This window comes from Arachis duranensis, chromosome 5, assembly GCF_000817695.3.
Source record: "Arachis duranensis cultivar V14167 chromosome 5, aradu.V14167.gnm2.J7QH, whole genome shotgun sequence".
Classification (NCBI taxonomy): Eukaryota; Viridiplantae; Streptophyta; class Magnoliopsida; order Fabales; family Fabaceae; genus Arachis; species Arachis duranensis.
In genome coordinates, this window is record NC_029776.3 from 14094594 (window position 1) to 14117537 (window position 22944).

A 22944-nucleotide genomic window follows, 5' to 3' on the forward strand; every position below is an offset into this window, starting at 1 on the left:
AAGTACGCACAAGCAGCTTGCCTTGGAAGCCAAAGAGTGACACTGAAGACTGACGGAAGCTTCTTTTCTTTTATTTCTTTAAAAATTTATTATTATTGGAAAATTGGAACGGCTTCCCCCGCACTCTTGTGTTTTTTTTCCCCCTAAAGTCAGAGGCTTTCTTCGCAAACCTATTCTGGATATATTATGCTGTTTGGGCCTCAGTGTCATTGAGATAATGTAAGCCCATTACCATAACCCATCCTCCTTATTATGGGCCTCCATAATGAGACCGAAATATATCTTCCCCGCAAAGTTATGAACTTATGGTGAACACAGTAAATATTCGATCGAAAATAAAACGGAGAATTTAATTCATTTTTAATATAATACATGCTAATATTTTAATTATTAAAAAATGTTTTTCTATGAATAGTAGCCGAAATTTCTAAATTACACTCAAGGAGAAACTATTAAAAGTGTGTTTAATAAATACGTTTGAGAGGACAAAAATATGTTTAAAATCTTTTTTATAGTTGTTTTTGTTGTTTGGTAATTTTTTTACGTTAAGAGTAGAAGTGATTTTGTATCTTAAAAATATATTCACTTGAAGCAAAAAATTATAATTTTTGCATTCGTATTTTTATATGACTAACATGTATTTACGTTTACTAGTTCCATAAGAATTCAAATTTGTTTTAAATTATTTTAAATATTTTAATTTTTTTATTATTTTTACTACTTTTTTCATATTTTTATTTTTATTTTTATTATGATTTTGTTATAATATGAATTATTGATCTTATTAAAAACGAACAAAATAAATAGAAAAACAAATCAAACATGTAACAATAGAATTATAAGTAATAAAATTTTACGATCCAAAATAATACTAAATAAAAAATACTAAAAGTACTCAAAAATTTATAAAATATTTTTTTGTTTGACATTGTAAAATTGATTATTATAATTCTTGTGCATTGTGTATTATTCTAATTTTTTATAATNTTATTTTTAATTTAATAAATAAATATTAATTTATATTATAATAGTAAAAAATTATAACATATTAAAATAGAATACTATAAAAAAATAATATAAAAATATGTTAAAAGAAGTATAAAAAATTAAATATACTTAAAAAAATAACATTATAATTTAATATTATGTCTTTTAGTAATTAATTAATTGTGTATTTAAAAATAATTTTAATTAATATTATTCAAATAATATTTATTCTATTTAAATTAATTTCATATTGATACAAATTCATTTCTACTTAAAATTAATTTTACAAAATCACTTTTCTTTCTAATTCCAATTTACAAACGCCAACAAACACCAATTTAAACATGCACTAACTAATCAAAATCCAACCATTCCCAAGACTAGAAGGATCTTTAAAAACTAACCGTTCAATACGAATGAATTACGAAGGTTTATAATAAAAATTCAAGACTTTCGGCAATACTGTGCACAATTGACTTTAAACAAATGAAATGAGTTATATTCAACATTTGTTTTTCTTCAACTCCTCCTAGGATTAAAAATATAACTTCTGAGTTGTGACTTTGAGTTTTCATTTTTAATTCCTTTTTTTTTTCACCGTCTTTCCATAAATTAATTTATTAATTCAATGAAAATGAAAACAACGTTGCCTCGCGTCATACTAGACCCTGTCCAACCATTACGTGTTCCGTATGAATTCAACTTTGTTGCGACCTGGTCCAATGTTGAAAAAAAAAAGCAATATGTATCTCTTCTGTGATTTTTTGCATCTCTTATTTTTGTATTTTACTGAATGTTAATAAGAGGAGTCCAAAACTTTCTTATGCAACTTATATACGCGTTTTCTATTGACTCTAATGTTAGTTTATTACATTAATAAGTTGATCATGCATAGATATAGCAAGTTATCAAAATAATTACATAGATATAGGTTGCTTAAATTGACGCGTTACCATGTGGTCATCGCTCTTAATTCACGTAGGCCTAATGTACACGTCAATGAAAACTCAATAACATATCCGTTTTCTTTTTGTAATTTGTTTGCGCAATGCAAATAATATTTATCAATGTCACCATTTGAGACAGTATAATTGAAATTAATTAACAAAGAAAATGCAATAAGAGACATTCTTCAAAACCAAAAGAGAGATGAGAAAAAAAAATAACTCTAATAGTAAGGATTAACTAACCGATTTTCTAACAACAAGACCTGATCTAAGCTATAGTTATTTAGATTATTTAAACTTTATGTTCTGAATTCATGCTTAGCATCCTATCTAGCAAAAGGTGAACTCCAACGGGGATTAAAGATTAGTTAGCCTCTAGCTAATGAATGCTAAAGAATTTGTACTCTTATTCACCCAAAGACAAAGTAATCAGTTTTTCCAAAATCACGGCACAAAGCACGTTTTCCATTAATTAACGTGACTGTTTTTGCCAAGCTACCTACAATAGTTATTTTGATCATATAGATTTTCCAAACAGTTGACTTGTCTTCATATCAATGTGTATATCATATATCTACCAAGAATGACATCACCAGAGATCATTGTTTTTTTAAAAAGTCCAACCGTGCGAAGGTTCCTTCTTCAGTATAACAAAGCTGAATAATCTCCCATCCACTTCATTTTTATATATATCCAACCCTCAAACAACTCCTTCAATTTTCACCAAACTAAAAAACACAAATGGCACTTACGAAAAATCTCTCCGCTTTTTTTGTGATCGCCCTAACCTGTTTGGCTGCAGCCCAAGCAGCAACACTCAACATCACAAACAGCTGCAATTACACAGTTTGGGCAGCTGCGGTGCCCGGCGGAGGCCAAAGACTCGACCCCAATCAAACGTGGACTCTCAACGTGACAAGCGGAACGTCGGGGGCACGTCTTTGGGGCCGAACCAACTGCACCTTCGACAACGCAGGTAATGGGACGTGTTTAACTGGTGACTGTAAAGGCGTCCTGGAGTGCGATTCATTCGGCACGGCACCCAACACGCTTGTGGAGTACGCGCTTAACCAATATAACAATCTGGACTTCTACGACGTCTCGGTGGTTGACGGTTTCAATATTCCTCTTTCGTTCACTCCGTTAACGAATAACTGCACGCGATCCGTAAACTGCACAGCAAACATCAACGATGAATGCCCGTCTCAACTGAAAGCTCCAGGTGGTTGTAACAACCCTTGCACGGTTTTCAAGACCAGCGAGTATTGTTGTATGAACACCACGTGTGGGCCCACTGATTATTCAAAGTTCTTCAAGACGAGGTGCCCTGATGTGTTTAGCTACCCTAAGGATGATGTAACCAGCACTTTCACTTGCCCTGGAGGAACCGATTATAGTCTTGTATTTTGTCCTTAGAATTCCTCTTCTTTTTCTTGTGATCTTCTATTTTATTTTATTTTATTGTTTTTATTCTACCATGATTTTTATGTCTAGGTTGCTATATATACCTGCAGCCAAATAACAGGGTTCTTGATTGTAATAAGGTTTATGAGCACATGTGTAGTATGTGCCCTCTTCTTTTTTCCTGAAATAAGCGAGAGATCTCACGCAAATTCTATAGGCACCTGTAAAACAACCACAATGTTTAACTAACTTTTGATTTCATCATTTAATTTGAGGTTGCATATTTCAAGCCAATTATAATGTGCATCGTGTTCGTTAAAAAAACTAAATTAATAAAAATGCATGTTGCATTAGTTACTCATCAAATTAATCAATATATATATGTTTTATTTTATATTTTTTAATACAAATTATATTTTAATATTATTTTATATTAATAATTTATTTTAATATACATCTAATATAATTATTTTATTTATATTGATATTTAATACTATCATTAGAACTTTCTTGTAGGTCATTGTTTAAGTATTAAATTTGGGATTTGGAAAAATAAAAAAGAAACCTTCTTCCCTGTAGGTTGATCTTTGAACTTCAGACATATAGCCTCAAAGACAAATATTTCCTTCTTATATGTTCTCATCCTCTTATCATCAATTAGAGTACTCACCCTGAGAAAATGGCTAGACATGGTTAGATTTATTAGCTTATTTATAGAAAAAATTTATTAGTAATCTATTTTCAGTTAGATTTAATAATTGAATAAACTCAACGATATAAATATTGTCCATAATTATTTATTGATAAATTATCCATTGCTAATTACCAATAGATATTTTTTTGGTGATACGGTCATATTTATTCCTTAGTAAATCTAATGTAGGAATATATATCTTTATATTTGTGTGGTTAATTAAAGTAATTTAATTTATCATATATTATTATATTGTGTTATGAGTTAGTCTCGTATTGTTCAAGTCATGAAAGTTCTCCTTCTCTTATTAGTATAAATATGTATATATACCCTTTTTGTTTATGAATTTGAGTTGATTGAGTTATATATTAAGGGTTTGTTTGAGTGAGTATTTAAGAAAATATCTTTTTTGAGTGATCGTTTTTTAAAAGATCTTATAAAAAAAGTAAAAGTAATTTTATATTTGGATATCTCATGCAAAAAAGATCTTTTTATTTATCAATTATATTTGGGTATAACAATATAAAAGTACTTTTTATTTATTTATTACATAAAAAATATTTTTTAAAGAAAAAAGATATTTTAAAAAAATATGTAAATTGTATCTTTTCAAAAAAAATATTTTTTATTTTATTCTTTTAGTTTTACTACTAAAAATTTGCTAAACATGCTAAAAAATAAAAAAATCTTTTTTTATTGAAAAAATATTTTTTTTATCAAGATAATGACATCCAAACAAACACTAAATAAATTGTGTGTTTATTTTTCTCTAGTCTCTTTAAAAGTAAGAGGTGCATTTTTAGCTTAGCCTAGTATTTGCAGAATTTCAGGTAACATCATTCTCTTCTCTTCTTTTGTGCCTTTTGGTGATTATCATTAGTAGGGCCTTCCTATCATTATTATCACTAATTAGAGCGAGACCGCGTATTACGCGGAGAGCTAGATTATTTATATTATATAGTATATTTTAATAAATATTATATTATAAATATTTTACAAAATATATCATTTTAAGATTTTGAATTTATTTATTTTAAAAAAAGATATAAATTATTTATATTAGAGTTGTACAAAATTACATCTTTATTTTTTTATTTTTGATTTGTATAGATTACTACACTTTGTCTTTTCATGCATTTCTTTTGTAAATAATTAAAAAAAAATGAATGAATGAGAATGAAAAACATATAAAAATGTTATATTAAATTGAATTTTTTGACAATTGGTATGAAAGATTAAGAAATGAAGAGTAGTAAGAGTTTTAATATGTATAAGTTGTAGAAATTTTTTTTGGTTACCCACGGTATCCCCCAACCTGACAGGCCAAAGACTAATCCGTCGCGGATCGGAACTCTATTTAAGGGTCTGCCGCTGGCCAATGAGTTGCTACATGCACAAGGTGGGGTTTGAACTCCCGACACTTGCTTAAGCGAACGAGTGAGCTGACCACTCGACCAACCCAAATTGGTTATATAAGTTGTAGAATTTGAATATTTGTAACTGAAATTTTTTATAATTATTATTATGACAATTTTTAATGTATGTTTATTGCATTTAATTAGTACTTGATGTTTCAATTGAATAATAGATAAGAGTTTTTTGTTTTAATTTTTTTAAAATATTTTACTAAATGATAATGGGTTGATTTTCATCTTTTGCCAAGTCATTAGAATTGCTGACGTGTGATCATAGCAAAGAAAAGAAGGTTTAAATTCATTGTGGAGAAAGTTTGTATCAGCTTTTATATATTATAAATAGATAGATTGGTGCATTCCCATCATCATTGTGCATCATCATCATGAAACATCAACATTATTGTATAGTAATAAAAGATGGCTCCAAAGCGTATAACTATTCAAGAGATTGAAATGAAAAAATTACACCATCAAGTTAAGAAATTACAAGAGCAACTTACAAAATATAAAGATGTTTAAAATAATAAATAAATATATTGATGTATCAACGGTTGATTTTGTGTCACTAGAATTTGTACTTATTCTTCAGATAATTACCATATTTTTATACAACTGTAATGTAGGACATTCCGTTAATTATTTAACGTTGACCCATGATAAGACTACATTAAAACTAAATAAAAATTTTTTAAATTTAAATAAGACACTTTAAATTTTTAAGACTAAAACAGAATTATGTCCAAATACAAAAGAGATATTCTATGATACTGACAGAAGAAAAATAATATATTTACCAAGTGAATAAAAATTTCAAATAAAAATTATAATTTGATATCCAATTAACCACGAAAAAAACCTATTAGTATTTTGAGCATAGATGAAAAAATGAGAAAAAACTATTAAAAAGGAGAAATTTTTCAATAATGTTGGTGTAATACATTTTATTTTCTTGAAATAGAAAGCTAAATAAATGTTGTTATGATAAATTAAAATACTAAAAATAAATAAATTTATTTTTTGGTAAAAAAAAAATAAAATTTGTGAATACAATAAAAAAATTTTAATTAAATAAAAACCTACAAAAAATACTCCAAAGTCCAAACCAAAAATTTATACAAAAGTATAATAAATTAATAATACATTAAAAAAATCAAATTCTTCAAGCGTTCAGTGCAAATAGTCAAGTTAATTAATCTTATAATTATCCTTGTTTAATCTCACATAGGTCTTCACAAAAAAAAATCCTTACATATGAGAAGGGGACAGGAACCAAAAATTAAGGTTTAATTACTTTGTTAGTCTCTATAATTTTGCAAAATTTTTAATTAGGTTTCTATACTTTTTTTTTTTTTTAATTGAGTCTCTGCACCATTTTTTTTCAATTAGGTCTCTTTTGGTAGTAATTAGTTTAATTGGATAGGGACCCAACTAAAAAAAAATTAGTGCAGGGACTCAAATAAAAAGAAAAAAGTATAGAGACTCAATTGAAAAAAAAATAGTGTAAGAACTCAATTAAAAAAAAAAGTATAAAAACTTAATTAAAAATTTTGCAAAAGTATAGAAACCAACAGAATAATTAAACCAAAAATTAATTTAAAAAATTGTGACATGAACAATAAAAGACGAACCACGCATCACTTTTTAAACAAAACACGTATAATTTTTAGAGAAAAGGACAAATCGGTTCCTAACCTTTTTTTCGGAAGACATTTTCGTCCTCGATGATTGAAAAATACAATGATGTCCCTAACCGTTCAAAATTATGGACAAATATATCCCCCCGTTAAAAACGAACCGTTAGCCCCATCGGAAAATGCTGAGGTGGCTCCTGTGGCAGTGATGTGGACGTAACGGAGTGACACGTTGGCAAGACATTCTGAAAATAGGACATATTAGTCTCCAGCGTCCAAAACGACGCCGTTTCTCCCCTACTCCTTCAAACCCAATTTAATTCCCATATGCAATACCCATAACACCCATGTTCTCTCCTTTGAATTACTGAAAACCTAAGAAGATCAACTATCAAAGTCCCCCCTGTTTCTCCCTCCAAAAATTACACTACGTGGAAGAGCTATCGGTCCATCGTGAAGTTGCTGTGGGAGGCCAAGAAGGAGGTTTTCGTTGAGGTCGTACTTGTTGTCTTCCTTAGAAGGTAAGATCGTGTTGCTTATCGTTTAAGTTTTGGTTATTGTAGTGCAAACAAAGGGTAAATGCAGTGTGTGTGCATGTTGAGAGTGTGGAAAACAGGAGTGTAATGTAGTGAAAAAACTTTTTTGAAAACGTTGGGGGTAGGATTAGTAGGAGGGATTATGTTAGGGCAAAGGGGTTTGGTTCGTAATTTTGGTAACTGTTTCTGGACTGATAGGTTGTTGATCATTGGTTGATTTCAGATGGTTGACGTTTTTGTGGTGCCGATTTTTCACCATGGAGGTAAGTTTGTCCGAGGGATTGATGGAGCCCTGGTTTATGAAAATGGGAAGGAAGAGAGGTTCCCTGAGATGGACCTGGATTTTGTCAACTTTGAAGACCTTGTTACGTTGTTCAAGGGTTTGGGATACCAATCATACAAGGAAGTATACTGGTATGATCCTACAAGTAGCTACCTTCAGTCGGGTTTGAACAAGTTAAATGGGGATGCTGCGATAAATGCAATGCGAGATAGCATATCGAAGAACCAAAATAATTCTGAGTTCCATATATACTTTGATCATGGAGTAGATGTCCCTAAGGTTGTTGAAGATACTGGAAGGAATGGTGATGGGGCAGTGGATGTGGATGAGATATTAGAGGAAGTGAAGACATCCTCTTCATCAGATGACGGATACGAAAACATGAAGGATGTGCTCTACAAACCTCCACCAGCTGGAGTGGAGACCTCTAGTACTGAGAGTGACAGTAATGGCAAGGTTGCTAGTTGTAAGAGAAAAAGAAATACGAAGGGTAGAAAAAAGATAGTAACCCCGAAGAAGCCAGTTGCAAGGAGGCAATGATCAAAGGGAAAGTCTAAGGTTGAACAGAAGAGGGTTCATAATAGGACCAGGGTGAATGTAAGAGGAGAAAATAGTGCAGGGGATAATGTTGGTGCTTAGGGGGCTGATGGGCCGAATGATCAAGGAGGTGGTGGTGGTAATCCTGGTGTGCAGCCAGATAAAGCAGGGGCAAGGGGATTCTACATTAGTGAATTACCATCAGAAATGGAAGAAATCATATTGAGTATCAGTTCGAGGAGTTGCATACACCCATTTCATCTGATGATGAAGGTAGCAGAAGGAGATTTCCTGAGTTTGATTATGACTATGCTCACGCTGAGGGGAGATTTGATTTAAGAACCAGATTTGCTACTGTTGAAAGATTTAAGGAGGTCGTAAAGGATTTCTTCATTGATAAGGGGAGGGAGCTGAAGTGGATAAAGAACGACAAGGAGAGGGTAAAGGTAGGTTGCAAGGATGAGGAGTGTCCATTCCTAATTCATTTGTCCTATAACAAAATCTTGCAGTGTTATCAAGTAAAGACATATGTGCAAGAACATACTTGTGCAAGGGATTTAGGAAGCAATGCAATTGACCAGCATTGGCTTAGCAAGAAGATTAAAAAGAGGATGGCAACCTAACCCCACATGAACATGAAGGAGGCAACTGAATTTCTAAGGGAGGAGTTTTCATTATGCCCACACCCTAAGATGGTGTACAGAGCAGTAGTGGAGGCTAGGGAGAAGATCATGGACAATGAAAGGGATCAATACAAAAGGAGCATGGACTACTGTGAGTAGATTCTGATAAGCAATCCAGGTTCGACGGCCAGGTTGGAGCTTATGCAAATTCCAGAATCACCTCCTGTTTTCGATAAATTATACATATGCTTAGATGCTTGTAAGAAAGGGTTCAAGGATGGGTGTAGAACTTTGTTGCACCTAGATGGTTGTTTTTGAAAACGTACTACATGGGTTGGCTTCTAGCAGCAGTTGCGCAAGATGCCAACAATCAGTTCTACGTTGTTGCCTATGGAGTTGTGAGGGCTGAGACCAAAGATGCTTGGAAATGGTTCCTGACTAATCTTCAGGAAGACATAAGTGACAGTGCCAGTTATGGGTGGACCTTCATATCCGACCAACAAAAGGTAAGCTATAATTTTGATTAATAAATAAGTTTGGTTTCACATATAACTGATTTAATTTGATATATCATCCTTTAATGTCCTCGTATGTTGCAGGGTTTACTGCCTGCTAAAGGAGGTTATGCCACATGCAAAGCTCCGCAATTGCGTGATGCACATGTGGAAGAATTTCATTAATTACTTCAAAGACTGGTACATTAGAGAGGTTGTGTGGGAGTGTACTAGATGCACTACTGTTGCAGAATTCAAGGAATCTATGGACAAGCTGAAGCAAGTAAACCATGGGGCTTGGAAATACCTCAGCAAATTCCCACCAGAAACTTGGGTTAAGGCATATTTCTCTCATGCGTCCAAGATTGATAACCTCACAAATAATATGTGTGAGATTTTTAATGTAAAGATAGTTAAGTACCGTACCAAGCCCATCCTCACCATGTGTGAAGAAATCAGGTGTTACCTAATGAGGAGGATGGTGAATCACAAACGATTCCTGGACAACCACACTAAAAAGCTAGCACCAGTACAGCAAAAGAGGATGGAGAGGCTAGTCAATCTGAGCACTAAGTGGATGGCTGAGTGGGTCACCAAAGAAAAAGGTTTGAGGTGAGCCGCAAAGCAAGCAAGGTGGATGTGGATCTAATTAAGTACACTTGCTCGTGCAACAAATGGCAACTTACTGGTAACCTCTGTACTTTGTAGTTAGAATGATTCATGAATTGTTGTGTTATGTTGAACATTTTAAAACTGTTTCCCATATTACCTCAAGCATGCCTTGCATACATGCACTTGCTGCCATTAGAAAGAGATGTGACCAGTCATAGGACTATGTGCACCCTTGGCTCTGTATAGAGTCCATCAGGAGGACTTATGCACACTGCATTCAACTAGTGCCAAGCTCAGAGTTCTGGGCCAGAACTCAATTTTCACAGCCAGACCCACCTATCATCAAAAGAGGGATTGGGCGGCCAAAGGTTCATAACCGGCAGAAAGACCCTGCAGAGCCACTGATGCAAGGGGGTAAACTGAAGAAGTCTTTCTCTGTATCTTGTAGTAAGTGTGGTGAGAAGGACCATAATTACAAAACTTGCAAGGGAGCACCATCGAACCTGAATTGAAAGCCGAAGACCAAAAGGCCTAAGAAGAAGGGTGAGAGCACCTCCCAAGCACTTGCGTGTCTTCCTTTGTCAGAATCTACTCCATCACCAGAGGTAAGATCAATTTCTAAATAATAGTATCTTTGCTTATAAGATTCAGCCGCTACTGTGTCCCAAGTGCAAGTAGTTCAAGGTTTTAAATGTCTTAATACAATAAATGTCAGGGATTTTTATGTCTTAGTACCTCAATTTTTAAGGATTAATCTGTATTAGTATATTATTCTTGAGGGACTAATATGTCTTTGTATTAAATATACACTAATTTGACCATTGTGTCCAGGATGCTTCAAACAGTCAATCAGGTAGCTCAACACCCCAGCAGCAACAACCTACTGTAACTGTTCAATTGTTTGTCATTATAAGCTGTTTAGTATATGTATTGAGTAATTATTGACTGAGTATGTTGGCGTGTTTTATGGCAGGTTCCGAGCGGAGCTGGTCCAACTGCGACGAATGTTGCACCTGTTTCAACAAGAGTTACAAGATCAACAATTGTATTAGGACCACTTGACCCAACGGTTTCAAGTGGCAGGCCACATACACCAACTTTAAACCAGCCTTTTAGGCCACCAGGAAATGCTCCATCCATGGTCACCGGCACAGCTCGACCTAAACCATCTAAGTTCAGACCAAAACAGAAGATTTTTCGGCCGCCTGCTCCACTTGGTCAAGGGCCACCACCATGTAGCACCCAGCAACAAGCACCATTTCACCAAGCACCATCTAGCACGCAAGCAGCTGCACAGCCTCAGCAGACTCCACTGCCATCTAAATCCACTGTGTCAGCGTCTAAGGACTCCAACGAATGAAGCAAATGAACTGTTATCTTATTTTGTGACAAATGTGTCCTGCTGTAAACCTTTATGGCAAATTCGAGATATAACTATCCTTTTTTTGTATTAGCAACCTTTTTGGTTACCTGTTTGTGGTTAAGTAAAAACTTGTTAATGGTAGCATGCATACATGTGCAGACATTACTAGCTGACTAGTCGTCCTTTTTTTTTTGGGTTGTCAGTTACAATAAACAATGTTTAACTTCAAAGGTTTAATGCCAGTTATTAAAAGTTTGATTATTTGTTATTTTCCTAGCTTTCATTTTCTGGTGTACATTGCAATATACAGGCTAAAAACTCATACATTTCTAGAAAAAATATGTTCAAATTTTTCCAGGCAACAATTAACCATAGTTATCATATTTAACCATCAATCAGTTCTTACAACTTAAAATAGCAGCAATCAGGACAATTAAAATCACATATATACACCATCTTATTGGATTTTTTTTACTCTAAAGCTACTATCCTCTTCTCTAAACAACTGATCTTGTTTTCCATGCCATGGTTCTATTGATGCTCTTCAACGTCACCAAATTCCTTCTCTCCCTGGAACCTTGAATCACTCAACCCAAGCCTTCCAATGTGCTCATCCAACCACAAAAAAAAAAAACTTGCAATGGGGTTGTCTCACCTACACAAAATCGGTCCACAGATATCACCATGAAAACCTGGTTTAGAGACCCTAACACTAACAAATTCCCACACAGTTATACATACTTAGAAAACGGACAGTCGAAAAATAATCTATTAGGGTTGCTGCTCGTCTTCGACATGAATAGGATAGCATGTTCTCCACAGAAGCACTTCGGTGCAACCCCATCTTTGCCATCCTTCCCCTTAGGGCCAGACCCTTCGGCAAATTGCTCTTCTCTTTCTACACCTCCACTTCTTCTCGACCAAGATGATACCCCATCCGATGCCATGCTCCCTTTCTTCGTTCACCAGCTTCACTCTTTCTGTGAAATCGAGAGAGAATAGGGTTCAACAATTTGAAACATTGGGGGTGGAAGAGAAACGGCGTCGTTTTGGACGCTGGGGATTAATATATCCTAATTTCAGAATGTTTTGCTAACGTGTCACTCCGTTACGTTCATGTCACTGTCACGGGAGCTACCTCAGCATTTTCCGACGGGGCTAACGGGCCGTTTTTAATGGGAGGATATATTTGTTCATAATTTTGAACGGTCAGGGACATTATTGTATTTTTCAATCATCAGAAACAAAAATGTCTTCTAAAAAAAATTAGGGACCAATTTATCCTTTTTTCTAATTTTTATAGCATGTTTTTTTTGTGTGAACACTAAAATTTTTCAATACAAAAAACTAATTTAATATTTTATTATTATTATTATTATTATTATTATTAAATAACCAAAATATATTACAGTTTTATTTTTTTCCCCAAAATTTGTTTTCCCAAATTTTTCCTTTAAAATATGTTTGATGCTGCTTATATTCTTACACTATTTATGTACTCTCTTCTTTCTGTTACGGCCTTTTCTTTTTCTTGAAGTAATTATAATTCACATGTACTAGATGTTTCTAAAAAAATAAAAATAAATAAAATAATATAATTTAAATTTATTTCACATAATAATAAATTAAATAAATCAATAATTAAACAAGTCAATAAAATTTTTATAAAAAATAATAACTAGATATAGTTTATCATTTGATTTTTTTTCTTGATCTACGAAAACTTTTGACTCCACGACAAAGTAAAGAAAATTTGAAATTTTTCTTTGCCGTAATACACAAAATCAGAACCAAACCGGGAGACATAATTTAAAAAGTTTTATGAGTAATATTATTTTAGAAAAAAATGTTAGTATACTACTTATTTTGAGGTGTTGCTTGAAATTAAGGTGGATTTGTGTTTAGACTTTAGGTTCAAATGTCTTTAGGTGTGGGTTTGGGATTCTTGTCTCAAGTTATCAAGAATTTTAATTAACAAATTTAAGTGAGATTTAATTTTTAAAAAATATCTATATGATGAGATATTTATATATTTATAGAGTAAAAATGTTAGACTTACCCTGTAGAGTGAAGAGTTAACCCCACGTTTAGAGTAATTATCGCAGAGGGATGATAACCAAAGTAATGAGAGAAGTGTTCAACTTGCTCCCCAAGTTGGATCCAATTCGAGTTCTAGGGGACCCAAGGAAAAATAGAGAAATGAGCATTATCGAATATTGTGCTTACATGTTCATATCACAACAACAAATTAATAATAGTTTTTACAAATAACAATTGTTTTTCGTTGTTTTTTGTGCAGTGGTTTTAAAATATTCAAATCTCATTTTGTAATTTAGTCCTACAAAAGCACATGGACTATACAATTATTGAACGTTGAAACTATTAAGGTTGATGATTTTACAATATGATAAATAATTATTTAATATATGTTATTCAAATCTCAGTCTTTATCTCAAAAGTTATATTATCTTAATATATAATTATTGAAAATCAACGGAAAAAAATCCATGAATTAACACTGAATAGCTTAATAGATTTTCATGCAAAAGTGTTGATTTTATTATTTGTAGTTGGTGCAAAAAGATAGATAACTACAATCCTGATATTATAATAAGCACTCTAGCTTGCTTTGCCATTTTCTTTGTTAGGGATCGGATATGGCCTATATGGAAAGCTAGAGATTTTTTTTATAGAGAAAGTATGAGGAGCTAGGCCTAATTTAGATAAATAGTTTAATTAAATTACTTTTAAAAAAATTATTTAAATAATAAATATTTATATTAAAAGTAATTTATAAATAAGTTATTTTGTATTTAATTTTTTAGTTTTAAAAGTATTTATTTTAAGAGAAGAGTGATAAAAAAACTTTTTATTATAAAAAAAATAATTTTTTTTAATTTCTCCATCAGCACTAAAATAGCTTTTTAGAAAACTGCAATTTGATCTTAAAAATTGTACCAGACATTAATACTATATATTTTTATAAGTTAAAAGTAAAAAAAAAAAATTTATGAACCTATCCAAACGGATCCTTAGTGTACAATGTGTACAATAAAATTATTGTACACATTGTACAAATATTCCATTGGCTCTCTAGCAGAATTCTTTTCTGTATCAGTGTTGATTTTTCTATATAGGAACTAGTTTACAATATATAAAATATATCTATCAATTTCATTCAAGGTGTATACTTATTTATTTATAAAATTCTCCTATTTTATTTTAAGAGCCACTCAGATAAGAATATATAAAACGTCTTTTTTTAAATATATTTTTTAATAATTAAAAATTTAACACATATAATCGATTAAACTGTGTTATTTTTGTTAAAATTAGGCTAATAAATTAATTTGATAAAAAAATAGTAAATCAAATCTTGAACTGATCTAAATTAATATTATTTTTTTATATTTCTATAAAATAATATTAATTTAGACTGATTCAAAATTTAATTTATTGATTTTTCGGTTAAATTGATTTGTCCGATCTAATTTTAATAAAAATAACACAATTTAATAAGTTATATGTGTTAAATTCTAATTATTAAAAAATATCTTTTAAAAAAATATTTTTAATATCTTTATTCGAGTGATTTCCTTTTATTTTATATAAAAATATCTAACTAAATCCAAAAATCTGAAATGGTAAATAGATTCAAGTTGTAGATTCAGAAATTTATACATTTATCAAGTTAAACTATTTATGACACTACATTTTTAGGTACAATTCTTCTCTAAACCTTGCATAACATGAAATATTTCTGCACCAAATTGCTGTTCATAGTAGCTCCCATTTAAGTTTAAATGTATTTTCCTTAAATTTACTTCTGCTAAGTTAACCTTTATTAGGTTTATTAATAACTTTCTGTAAATCCATTACAAGTATATCCATCCAGTTATATAAAAGTCCAAGTAGTTAGACTTTTGTCTGTTTATCCTAATAGCCGCCCCTTCATTTCATTATTGAATCTTAGCTAACGCCTTCATGCATTATTAAATTAGCATGATAGAATCCACTCAATAATATAGTCTATAAAACCCCATCAGATATAGCACTCTTCTACTAAAACACACACACACTTACAATCAATTAACCCCTCACAACAAAGGCTAAATGGGTTACTCACTCAGCCTCCCACTCTGCTCCATCCTCATCTATGCCTCTTTTCTCACCTTAGTAAATGCAGCAAACTTTGAGATCGTCAACAATTGTCCCTACACTGTCTGGGCCGCTGCTAGTCCAGGCGGAGGTATGCGCCTGGACCGAGGCCAGACATGGAACATTTGGGTGGCACCCGGCACTACCATGGGCCGCATTTGGGGTCGCACCGGATGCAACTTTGATGGCAATGGTCAAGGCCATTGCCAAACTGGAGATTGCACCGGTGGACTCCAATGCCAAGGCTGGGGTGTCCCACCCAACACCTTGGCCGAATTCGCATTGAACCAATATGCTAACCAAGATTTCTATGACATCTCAGTTATAGATGGATTCAACATCCCCATGGACTTCTACCCTCTAAATGGTGGGTGTCACAAGATCAGCTGCACCGCCGACATTATCGGACAGTGTCCTAACGAGTTGCGAGTACAAGGAGGGTGTAACAACGCTTGCCCGGTGTTCCACAGCAATGAGTATTGCTGCACCGATCCGCAAGCTAGCTGTGGACCCACATATTACTCGAGATTCTTCAAAGATAGGTGCCCTGATGCTTATAGCTACCCTAAAGATGATCCAACCAGCCTTTTCACTTGCCCTGCAGGTTCTAACTACAGGGTTGTGTTCTGTCCTTTGGGGTCATCTAAATTTCCTCTTTTGATGCCTGGAACTAGGAGCATTCAGTAGAGAATGTGAGAACAGATGCTGCCGTGGCCTATTATTGGCTTAGAATAAAAGATGAAGTTTCTTTGTTGAAAACTTCATTCTGTGATGATAATAAGCTCTTAATATGTTAGTTGTGTTTGTTTTTCTTGGTGTGTAATAGAGTACCTGTGTCGAAAATTATGACCTACGGATAGCTTGCATTTTTCTTTATTTGTTTTGCAACTTTTTGCATAACAAATATATCTCTGGCAGATTCAGTGAGGTGGACTCCATACTTGAAAATTGAAAAATGCCTAACTATATGAATATGATGAACACAAGTTGATGCATAAATTAATTATCATTAGTCAGTAATCTTTTTACATTGACCCTTGACATGAAAGATTCTTCAGATAAGTATTCTGATGGATGGAAAGTACCTTAGAGACTAGTACAAGTCCCGAAATACAAGTTCAAGGACGAAATTTGATAACTATTAACTTCAAATACCACTTTGAGACTGGAATACATACTACTTTGAGGCTTAACTCTATCAAGCAGTCACAAAGAGTACATTGTCAAACAGTATCTGCTGCATAGGACAAACTAGACCTATTTATGGGAGAGTTCCAAATTGAATGATCAACATTACACCTGAAGAAATACGTTATCTAATTTTTATATTTTACAATTTTAAATCTAATTTTTATAATTTACAATTTTAAATAAGAATAAGATTCATAATTAGAAAATAAATATTTTCTTAATAATGCAGGAAATCCATGAAACATGTATTTTGAAAAAGAACCATGTTTGAGAAATGTGAATTATTATTTATCTTTAATATTCGAATAAATGAATTTCCGATAGTTAATATTTGAATATTTCAACTAAAAACTTATTTTAAGATAAAAATTGTAAAAAGGCGATTGCATTTTGTTAGAGATAATTAATACACAATTTTATGCTATTTTCTGATAGGGTCACACACTCGGACCTCAACTCTTTCTTTTTCTTTTTATCTTATACCAGTTTAGAAATAAAAAATTTATAAGAAAAAAATTTGTAAACTTTTTTTGCCATATCATCCAACATTTTCTTGGCCGCTAAGGAAGACTTGCGTGTTGCTCAATGCTCGGTCCTAGACATAATATGGAAACTTCTCCTATGATTTTTAACCTTGGAGGCCTTATCATCGCCCCAAAAGTTGATGCTAAAATAACCTGGATGTTATCCGCAGATTGCAGACAATAGTACAATACAATACATCATGTCTAAGTTCATTTTTCAGAAGGTATTCACAAACCTCGACCAGAAATATTAAGACAAACATTGGTCTTGTTGTCTACAACAATAGAGTCAGCCATTACCAATCATAATTAGCTACTTAAGCTCATGTTTTGCGAGTGTTTACCTTCTTTGAAAATTAATGTTGTACTGAGAATAATGCCTCTGCGCATCGGTTCCTGTGTGCTGCTGGCTTGATTTTTCTTCGGGGAAGATTGAAGAGTTCATCGATGACTGTTGTGATGACTGTTGTGTCGGGGGGAAGAAAGAAGGGCTCATCGATGGTGGTTGTGCCGGCATGGGTTTATCTGCTATGTGACTTAGGGAGAGGAAGGGCTGGCTCATTGATGGTAGTTGTGCCGGCACAGATTTCTCTGCCATGTGACTTAGGGAGAGGAAGGAAGGGCTCATTGATGGTGGTTGTGTCGGCACAGATTTCTCTGCAATGTGACTTCGGGAGAGGAAGGAAGGGCTCAATGATGGTGGTTGTGTCGGCACAGATTTCTCTGCCATGTGACTTCCGGAGAGGAAGGAAGGGCTCATTGATGGTGGTTGTGGCGGCATGGATTTCTCTGCCATGTGACTTCCGGAGAGGAAGGAAGGGCTCATTGATGGTGGTTGTGGCGGCACGGATTTCTCTGCCATGTGACTTCGTGAGAGGAATGAAGGGCTCATTGATGGTGGTTGTGGCGGCACGGATTTCTCTGCCATGTGACTTTGGGAGAGGAATGAATGGCTCAATGATGGTGGTTGTGGCGGCATGGATTTCTCTGCCATGTGATTTTGGGAGAGGAAGGAATGGCTCAATGATGGTGGTTGTGGCAGCACGGATTTCTCTGCTATGTGACTTCGGGAGAGGAATGAAGGGCTCATTGATATTTCTGGTAATGCCGAGCCACCATTTCTCTGGTCATGTCGGTTCGCATGTTCCGGGAAACATCCTTGCCCCGCCATATTTTCCTCAACTTGGATATCTCCCGTGAGAGTCTTAAATGCAAATTCTAAGCATGGGTCTGACCAAGTGTCCATGAAGGAAACACAAAACTCTCTTTCAGAGTTATCACGGTTTGTAGCTTCTGTTCCAGGCTGTGCTTGTTCTGCAATAGAATTATCCTCAAGAATCTGTTCATCTTCTGTGAATGGGTCGTCAAAAAAGAGTGTGTTTATATCAATTTGCGTCATATTCCCAGCTTCAACATGTAGAGATTGTCCCCCATCAGAGTTCCTTGTTATTTTGCCTTCATCACCGCAAGACACACTACTTGCAAATGCAGGATCACTTTGATAGGATGTAGGGTTGGATCCCAACTCAGGTTGCCCTTGCTCTAAGCATTGTTCCGATGGCCGGCAAACTGGTGCATTAAGCACTTCCTTGATCTGGCAATGATTGTTGTTATCGGCAGCAGCATCACTGCTCTTCTGCACTGCATTCTCCGACAATTCCTCATTTGGTGGGTCATTGACATCAAGTGTCACAACAGGCACATTGGCAGCATCAACAGTCACCGAACCAGTGAGAGTCTTAACTGCAAATTCTACACATGGATCCGACCAGTTGTCCCCAAACTGTACAGGGAACTGTGGCTCTGATCTCTCATTAATACTTTCAGCTTCAGGCCCCCGTTGTTGTTCATTGGGAACAGTTTGTGATTTTTGCAACTCATCACCATTCGATGATTCACCACATTTGCTAGTTTTCAACATGTCAGATGCATGAACAATAAGGTTGGATGATTCTTCCCCAGCATGAAGCTTCCCGGATGCTCCATTAGTTAAAATCTCATTTGCATCTGGTTTATTCTTACCTGATTTTCTAGTGGAATATTCAGGTGCTGTTTCAGTAGGAAGTACCTCAGGATCATGGCCAGAAAGTCGCTTAGACAATCGCGTAGGCACTTTAGGCTCTTTCTTCTTCTTGGATTTACTTGAATTTACCTTGGGTTTTTTGTCACTGTTGCTTCCTGTATCATTCTTAAACACATCATTTTCAGGCAACTTATCTGTTTCAGAAATCACTATAGGTCTGTTAGCAACTGAATCCTCTGCAGGTAATGTGCCAGTGAGGGTCTTAATTGCAAACTCCAAACTTGGGTCAGACCAAGAATAATGGAATGCCAGAGATTGCTCAAGTTCTGATTTCTCATCATTCATTTCCTCATTTTTACGTTTATCCAGTTTATCTTTGGTTACAGGCAAGGTTTGGGGGTGTTTCCTCCCTCTGGTGGATGACAATCCATTCATTGATCCATGTTCTACAAGCTTCAGCCCTGCCTCACCATCACGTGAAAGCAAGTTTGTATTGATCCCACTTTTAGACTTTTTGCTTTTATTATATTCCGGAGCTCTTTCATAGGAGAGGGAGTTGCTCATCAGCTCAGGCTCAGATCCAGCAAGTCTTTTTGATGCTCGCCGAGGAACCGAAGGCTCTTTCTTGTTGCTGGATTTGTTCAAGTCGGAACAAATTTCTCCACTTTTAGCAATCTCACTTGCAAGCAATTTGGATTCTTTCAAAGAGTGATCGTCAGCGGCCAAACCCTGACTACCTCTTCTCAAGTTTCTTCTTGGAACTTCAAGACACTGTTCACTGGTCAGGCTGTTAGTCAATTGGTCAGGTTCTGCTGCGGCAAGTCTCGGCGAAGACCGGTGAGCCACACTGAACCCCCTGTTTTTTGATACAGTAGGGTTACTGTGATTCTTCTTACTAGCATTTTCAACCACATTGACAACATCATTCTTATTTTGCACATCATCTGCACGATTTAAGTGGAACTCTAGAATCAGCAGGGAACTTTTTTACTCTTTTGAAGATTTTTCCCATTTTTCTGAAGATTCAATTTGAACAAAATACCAATATACCTGGATCAGACATTTTCTTTGTTTTGGGAGGGTATGCAACTCCATTCTTTAACGATTGAATTTGGCCAATAGATTCCCCTGTAGGAACAAAAGGAGCCATCATTCCAGAAGACACCTCCACATGTTGCCTTTTTTCTGAGCTGTTAGCATCTGGCAATTCTAAGCTGCTTTCATCGGATATTTCTTTGCCTGCAGTAACAAGTTTGCAGTTGGAAATTTTAGATGTAAATGGAATATACTTTTATCATTATGATTTGAATTAACTTGTGGCAAAAGTCATAAGCTGATTCTAAATATAATCATCAAAGATTTCTTACCGGCAAAAAGTTGTCGGTTAATTCCAGACTGCTTTATTTTCTGCTTTTTGACTGTAGATGCCGGCTAATTTGAACAAAAAGAAAATTCACAGAATTACTTTCACCTTCATTTCTCGCATTGAAAAATGAACTTCAGATTTGTTAAGAGGAAACAAAATACAACATACTAATAGGACCCTTTATAAGAGGATACTATGCAAGTAGGCAAATTCTAATGATGGAAACTTATCACTTGCTAAAACCAAGTGGGAGTCACAGTTCATGAAAGATAATCTCTCGAACTGCTTGAATTAGATAATTTAAAAACTACCAAATTCCAAGTAGACACTTTTAAGTTTTAACAGAGCAGCACAAAGATAACTGAAATAATTATGTGCATGTAATTATCTTCTGATAAGATTATTTATCTTTGTCAAGGCAAAAACTGTTTTCAAAACAAATCTCAAGTCTTATAAGATGACAAAAATTTCTTCCTTCCTTTAATCTTTAAATTGCATGCAGTTTGGACAACTAGAAATTAGGCGTACTCACAGACAGCTAGGATTGTAGAGTAGCACAAGTTGAGAAAGCAAGGCTTACAGATAATTTATCTTCATCTTGGATTTCCCGTTTAAATGGTTTAATCGCACACGAACTTATATCTCCAGACTCGAGATAGCGCAGTGCATCCTTCTTGGAACGGAATACATATCCACTCTCTGGATCTATATATAACTGTCAGGATATAACCCAGTCAAAATCTATATAAGCACTAAAAATTTGAGAGAACTGTTAATGCATAGATTTGGTGGGAAAAAGCAATACTACAAAAATGTCCACCACCACTTCCATACTTAAATAAGAGTTGCACTTTGTAGTGGAGCTGAGAAGCAAAGCATGAATCTCTATCAGGCATCAAATGAAAATTCATACCAAATCTTTTCTATTGATTTTGCTGTTCTTCCTTTCTTTGACTTCTATTATCCAGCCAGGTGGTAAATCCTCAGCTGTGGACTTCTCAGTGGTGGACTTCTCCACCCTGGGCTTCTCAACTGTGGACTTCTCAGCTGTGGACTTCTGAGACCTGGGCTTCCCAGTCGTAGACTTCTCACCCCTGGGCTTCCCAGCCTTGGGCTTCCCAGCCGTGGACTTCTCAGCCATGGAATTCTCAGTCCTGGATGTCTCAACCATGGGCTTCTCAAGTGCATCCTAAAATAAAACAATCAACACACCAAACATTGAAAAGCTACATATGGGAAAACTATTCATCTAAGATAATTTGCATCTTCTAAATTCTAACAATATTCAATAGGCTAAATAGAGGCTCACAAAGATAATGAAGTTCACAAATAAAAACTTGAAGAAGAAAAAGAAAACTAGAGATACAAACATTGTTTGGAGAATGGATGGTATTGGATTCCTCCTTTCTGGAATTGCAGTTGTTGCCCTTTATAGTTTCGAGATACCGTAACACTTCTAATTTGGAGTAGAATTTCTTTCCATGCGGATTAATGTAACACTGCAACAATAAACATGGATACAATACTGTGGGCAACTAAAACAAAACAACATCTTGATACTCCAACTGAAGAGTAGAAGAAAACAAAATGCACTGGATACAGAATTACATGGTCACATCAAGTGGAGATTGTAGCTTTTGTCAATGAATACAACCATTACAAGTAATTTGTGAGTGGTCTCAAATGATATGTCCCAAACTCAGTTCATACCAATTAAGGACAACTGATGAAAAGCCAGGCACATAGAACAAAATTACAGTTCAACCAAATGCTGAAGTTATGATTGTAATTAAGAATGAAGTGCATATTTTAAGCATATGTCTGGGTGATCGCATGATGTTCCTGCCATGAACAATGCAAAAACTGAGCAGTTTAAATAATGAAATTATGAGTGTATATAATCTGTGTTTCGAGGCCAGATATCTTAAGTGTGAGCAGGTTATGACTTGCAGAATCAATGATGCATCTGCGGGAATGTTAAGATGCCAACGACCAGCAATGAGACATTTAGGAATCATAAGAGGTTAATACAGCGATAATAAAGAAATAACATGATAGAAGATGGTCAAAATGAAGTTGCCATTTTCTAATTGGCTGCAAAAAAAAATATCCAAAACATTACTTAAAAAAAACTTTAACTACCACCTTATATCCCT

At 34.3% G+C, this 22944-nt stretch overlaps 4 protein-coding genes across 4 annotated transcripts in view; 2 read left to right on the top strand and 2 right to left on the bottom strand.

The window, feature by feature from the left end:
- The window catches only part of LOC107488127 (uncharacterized), a 4122-nt gene extending 2455 nt beyond the window's left edge, over nucleotides 1–1667 (bottom strand). Inside the window, exon 1 of the mRNA XM_021143740.2 lies at nucleotides 1650–1667. Within this exon, the coding sequence (XP_020999399.2) occupies nucleotides 1650–1667 (18 nt within the window). The remainder of the gene's footprint in view (nucleotides 1–1649) is intronic.
- Nucleotides 1668–2618: 951 nt separating this feature from the next.
- Nucleotides 2619–3555, top strand: LOC107488252 (thaumatin-like protein). The gene has a single exon (XM_016108967.3). It carries the CDS (start codon nucleotides 2676–2678, stop codon nucleotides 3348–3350), a length of 675 nt encoding a protein of 224 aa, XP_015964453.1. The 5' UTR covers nucleotides 2619–2675; the 3' UTR covers nucleotides 3351–3555.
- Nucleotides 3556–15572: 12017 nt separating this feature from the next.
- On the top strand, nucleotides 15573–16524 carry LOC107488251 (thaumatin-like protein 1). The gene has a single exon (XM_016108966.3). It carries the CDS (start codon nucleotides 15640–15642, stop codon nucleotides 16369–16371), a length of 732 nt encoding a protein of 243 aa, XP_015964452.1. The 5' UTR covers nucleotides 15573–15639; the 3' UTR covers nucleotides 16372–16524.
- A 953-nt stretch (nucleotides 16525–17477) lies between these two features.
- Nucleotides 17478–22944, bottom strand: part of LOC107488253 (methyl-CpG-binding domain-containing protein 13) — a gene marked incomplete in the record, with an annotated part of 7020 nt that continues 1553 nt past the window's right edge. The window contains 5 exon segments of the mRNA XM_052261373.1: nucleotides 17478–20366; nucleotides 20473–20661; nucleotides 20790–20853; nucleotides 21369–21503; nucleotides 21702–21902. Of these exon segments, the coding sequence (XP_052117333.1) occupies nucleotides 17740–20366; nucleotides 20473–20661; nucleotides 20790–20853; nucleotides 21369–21503; nucleotides 21702–21902 (3216 nt within the window).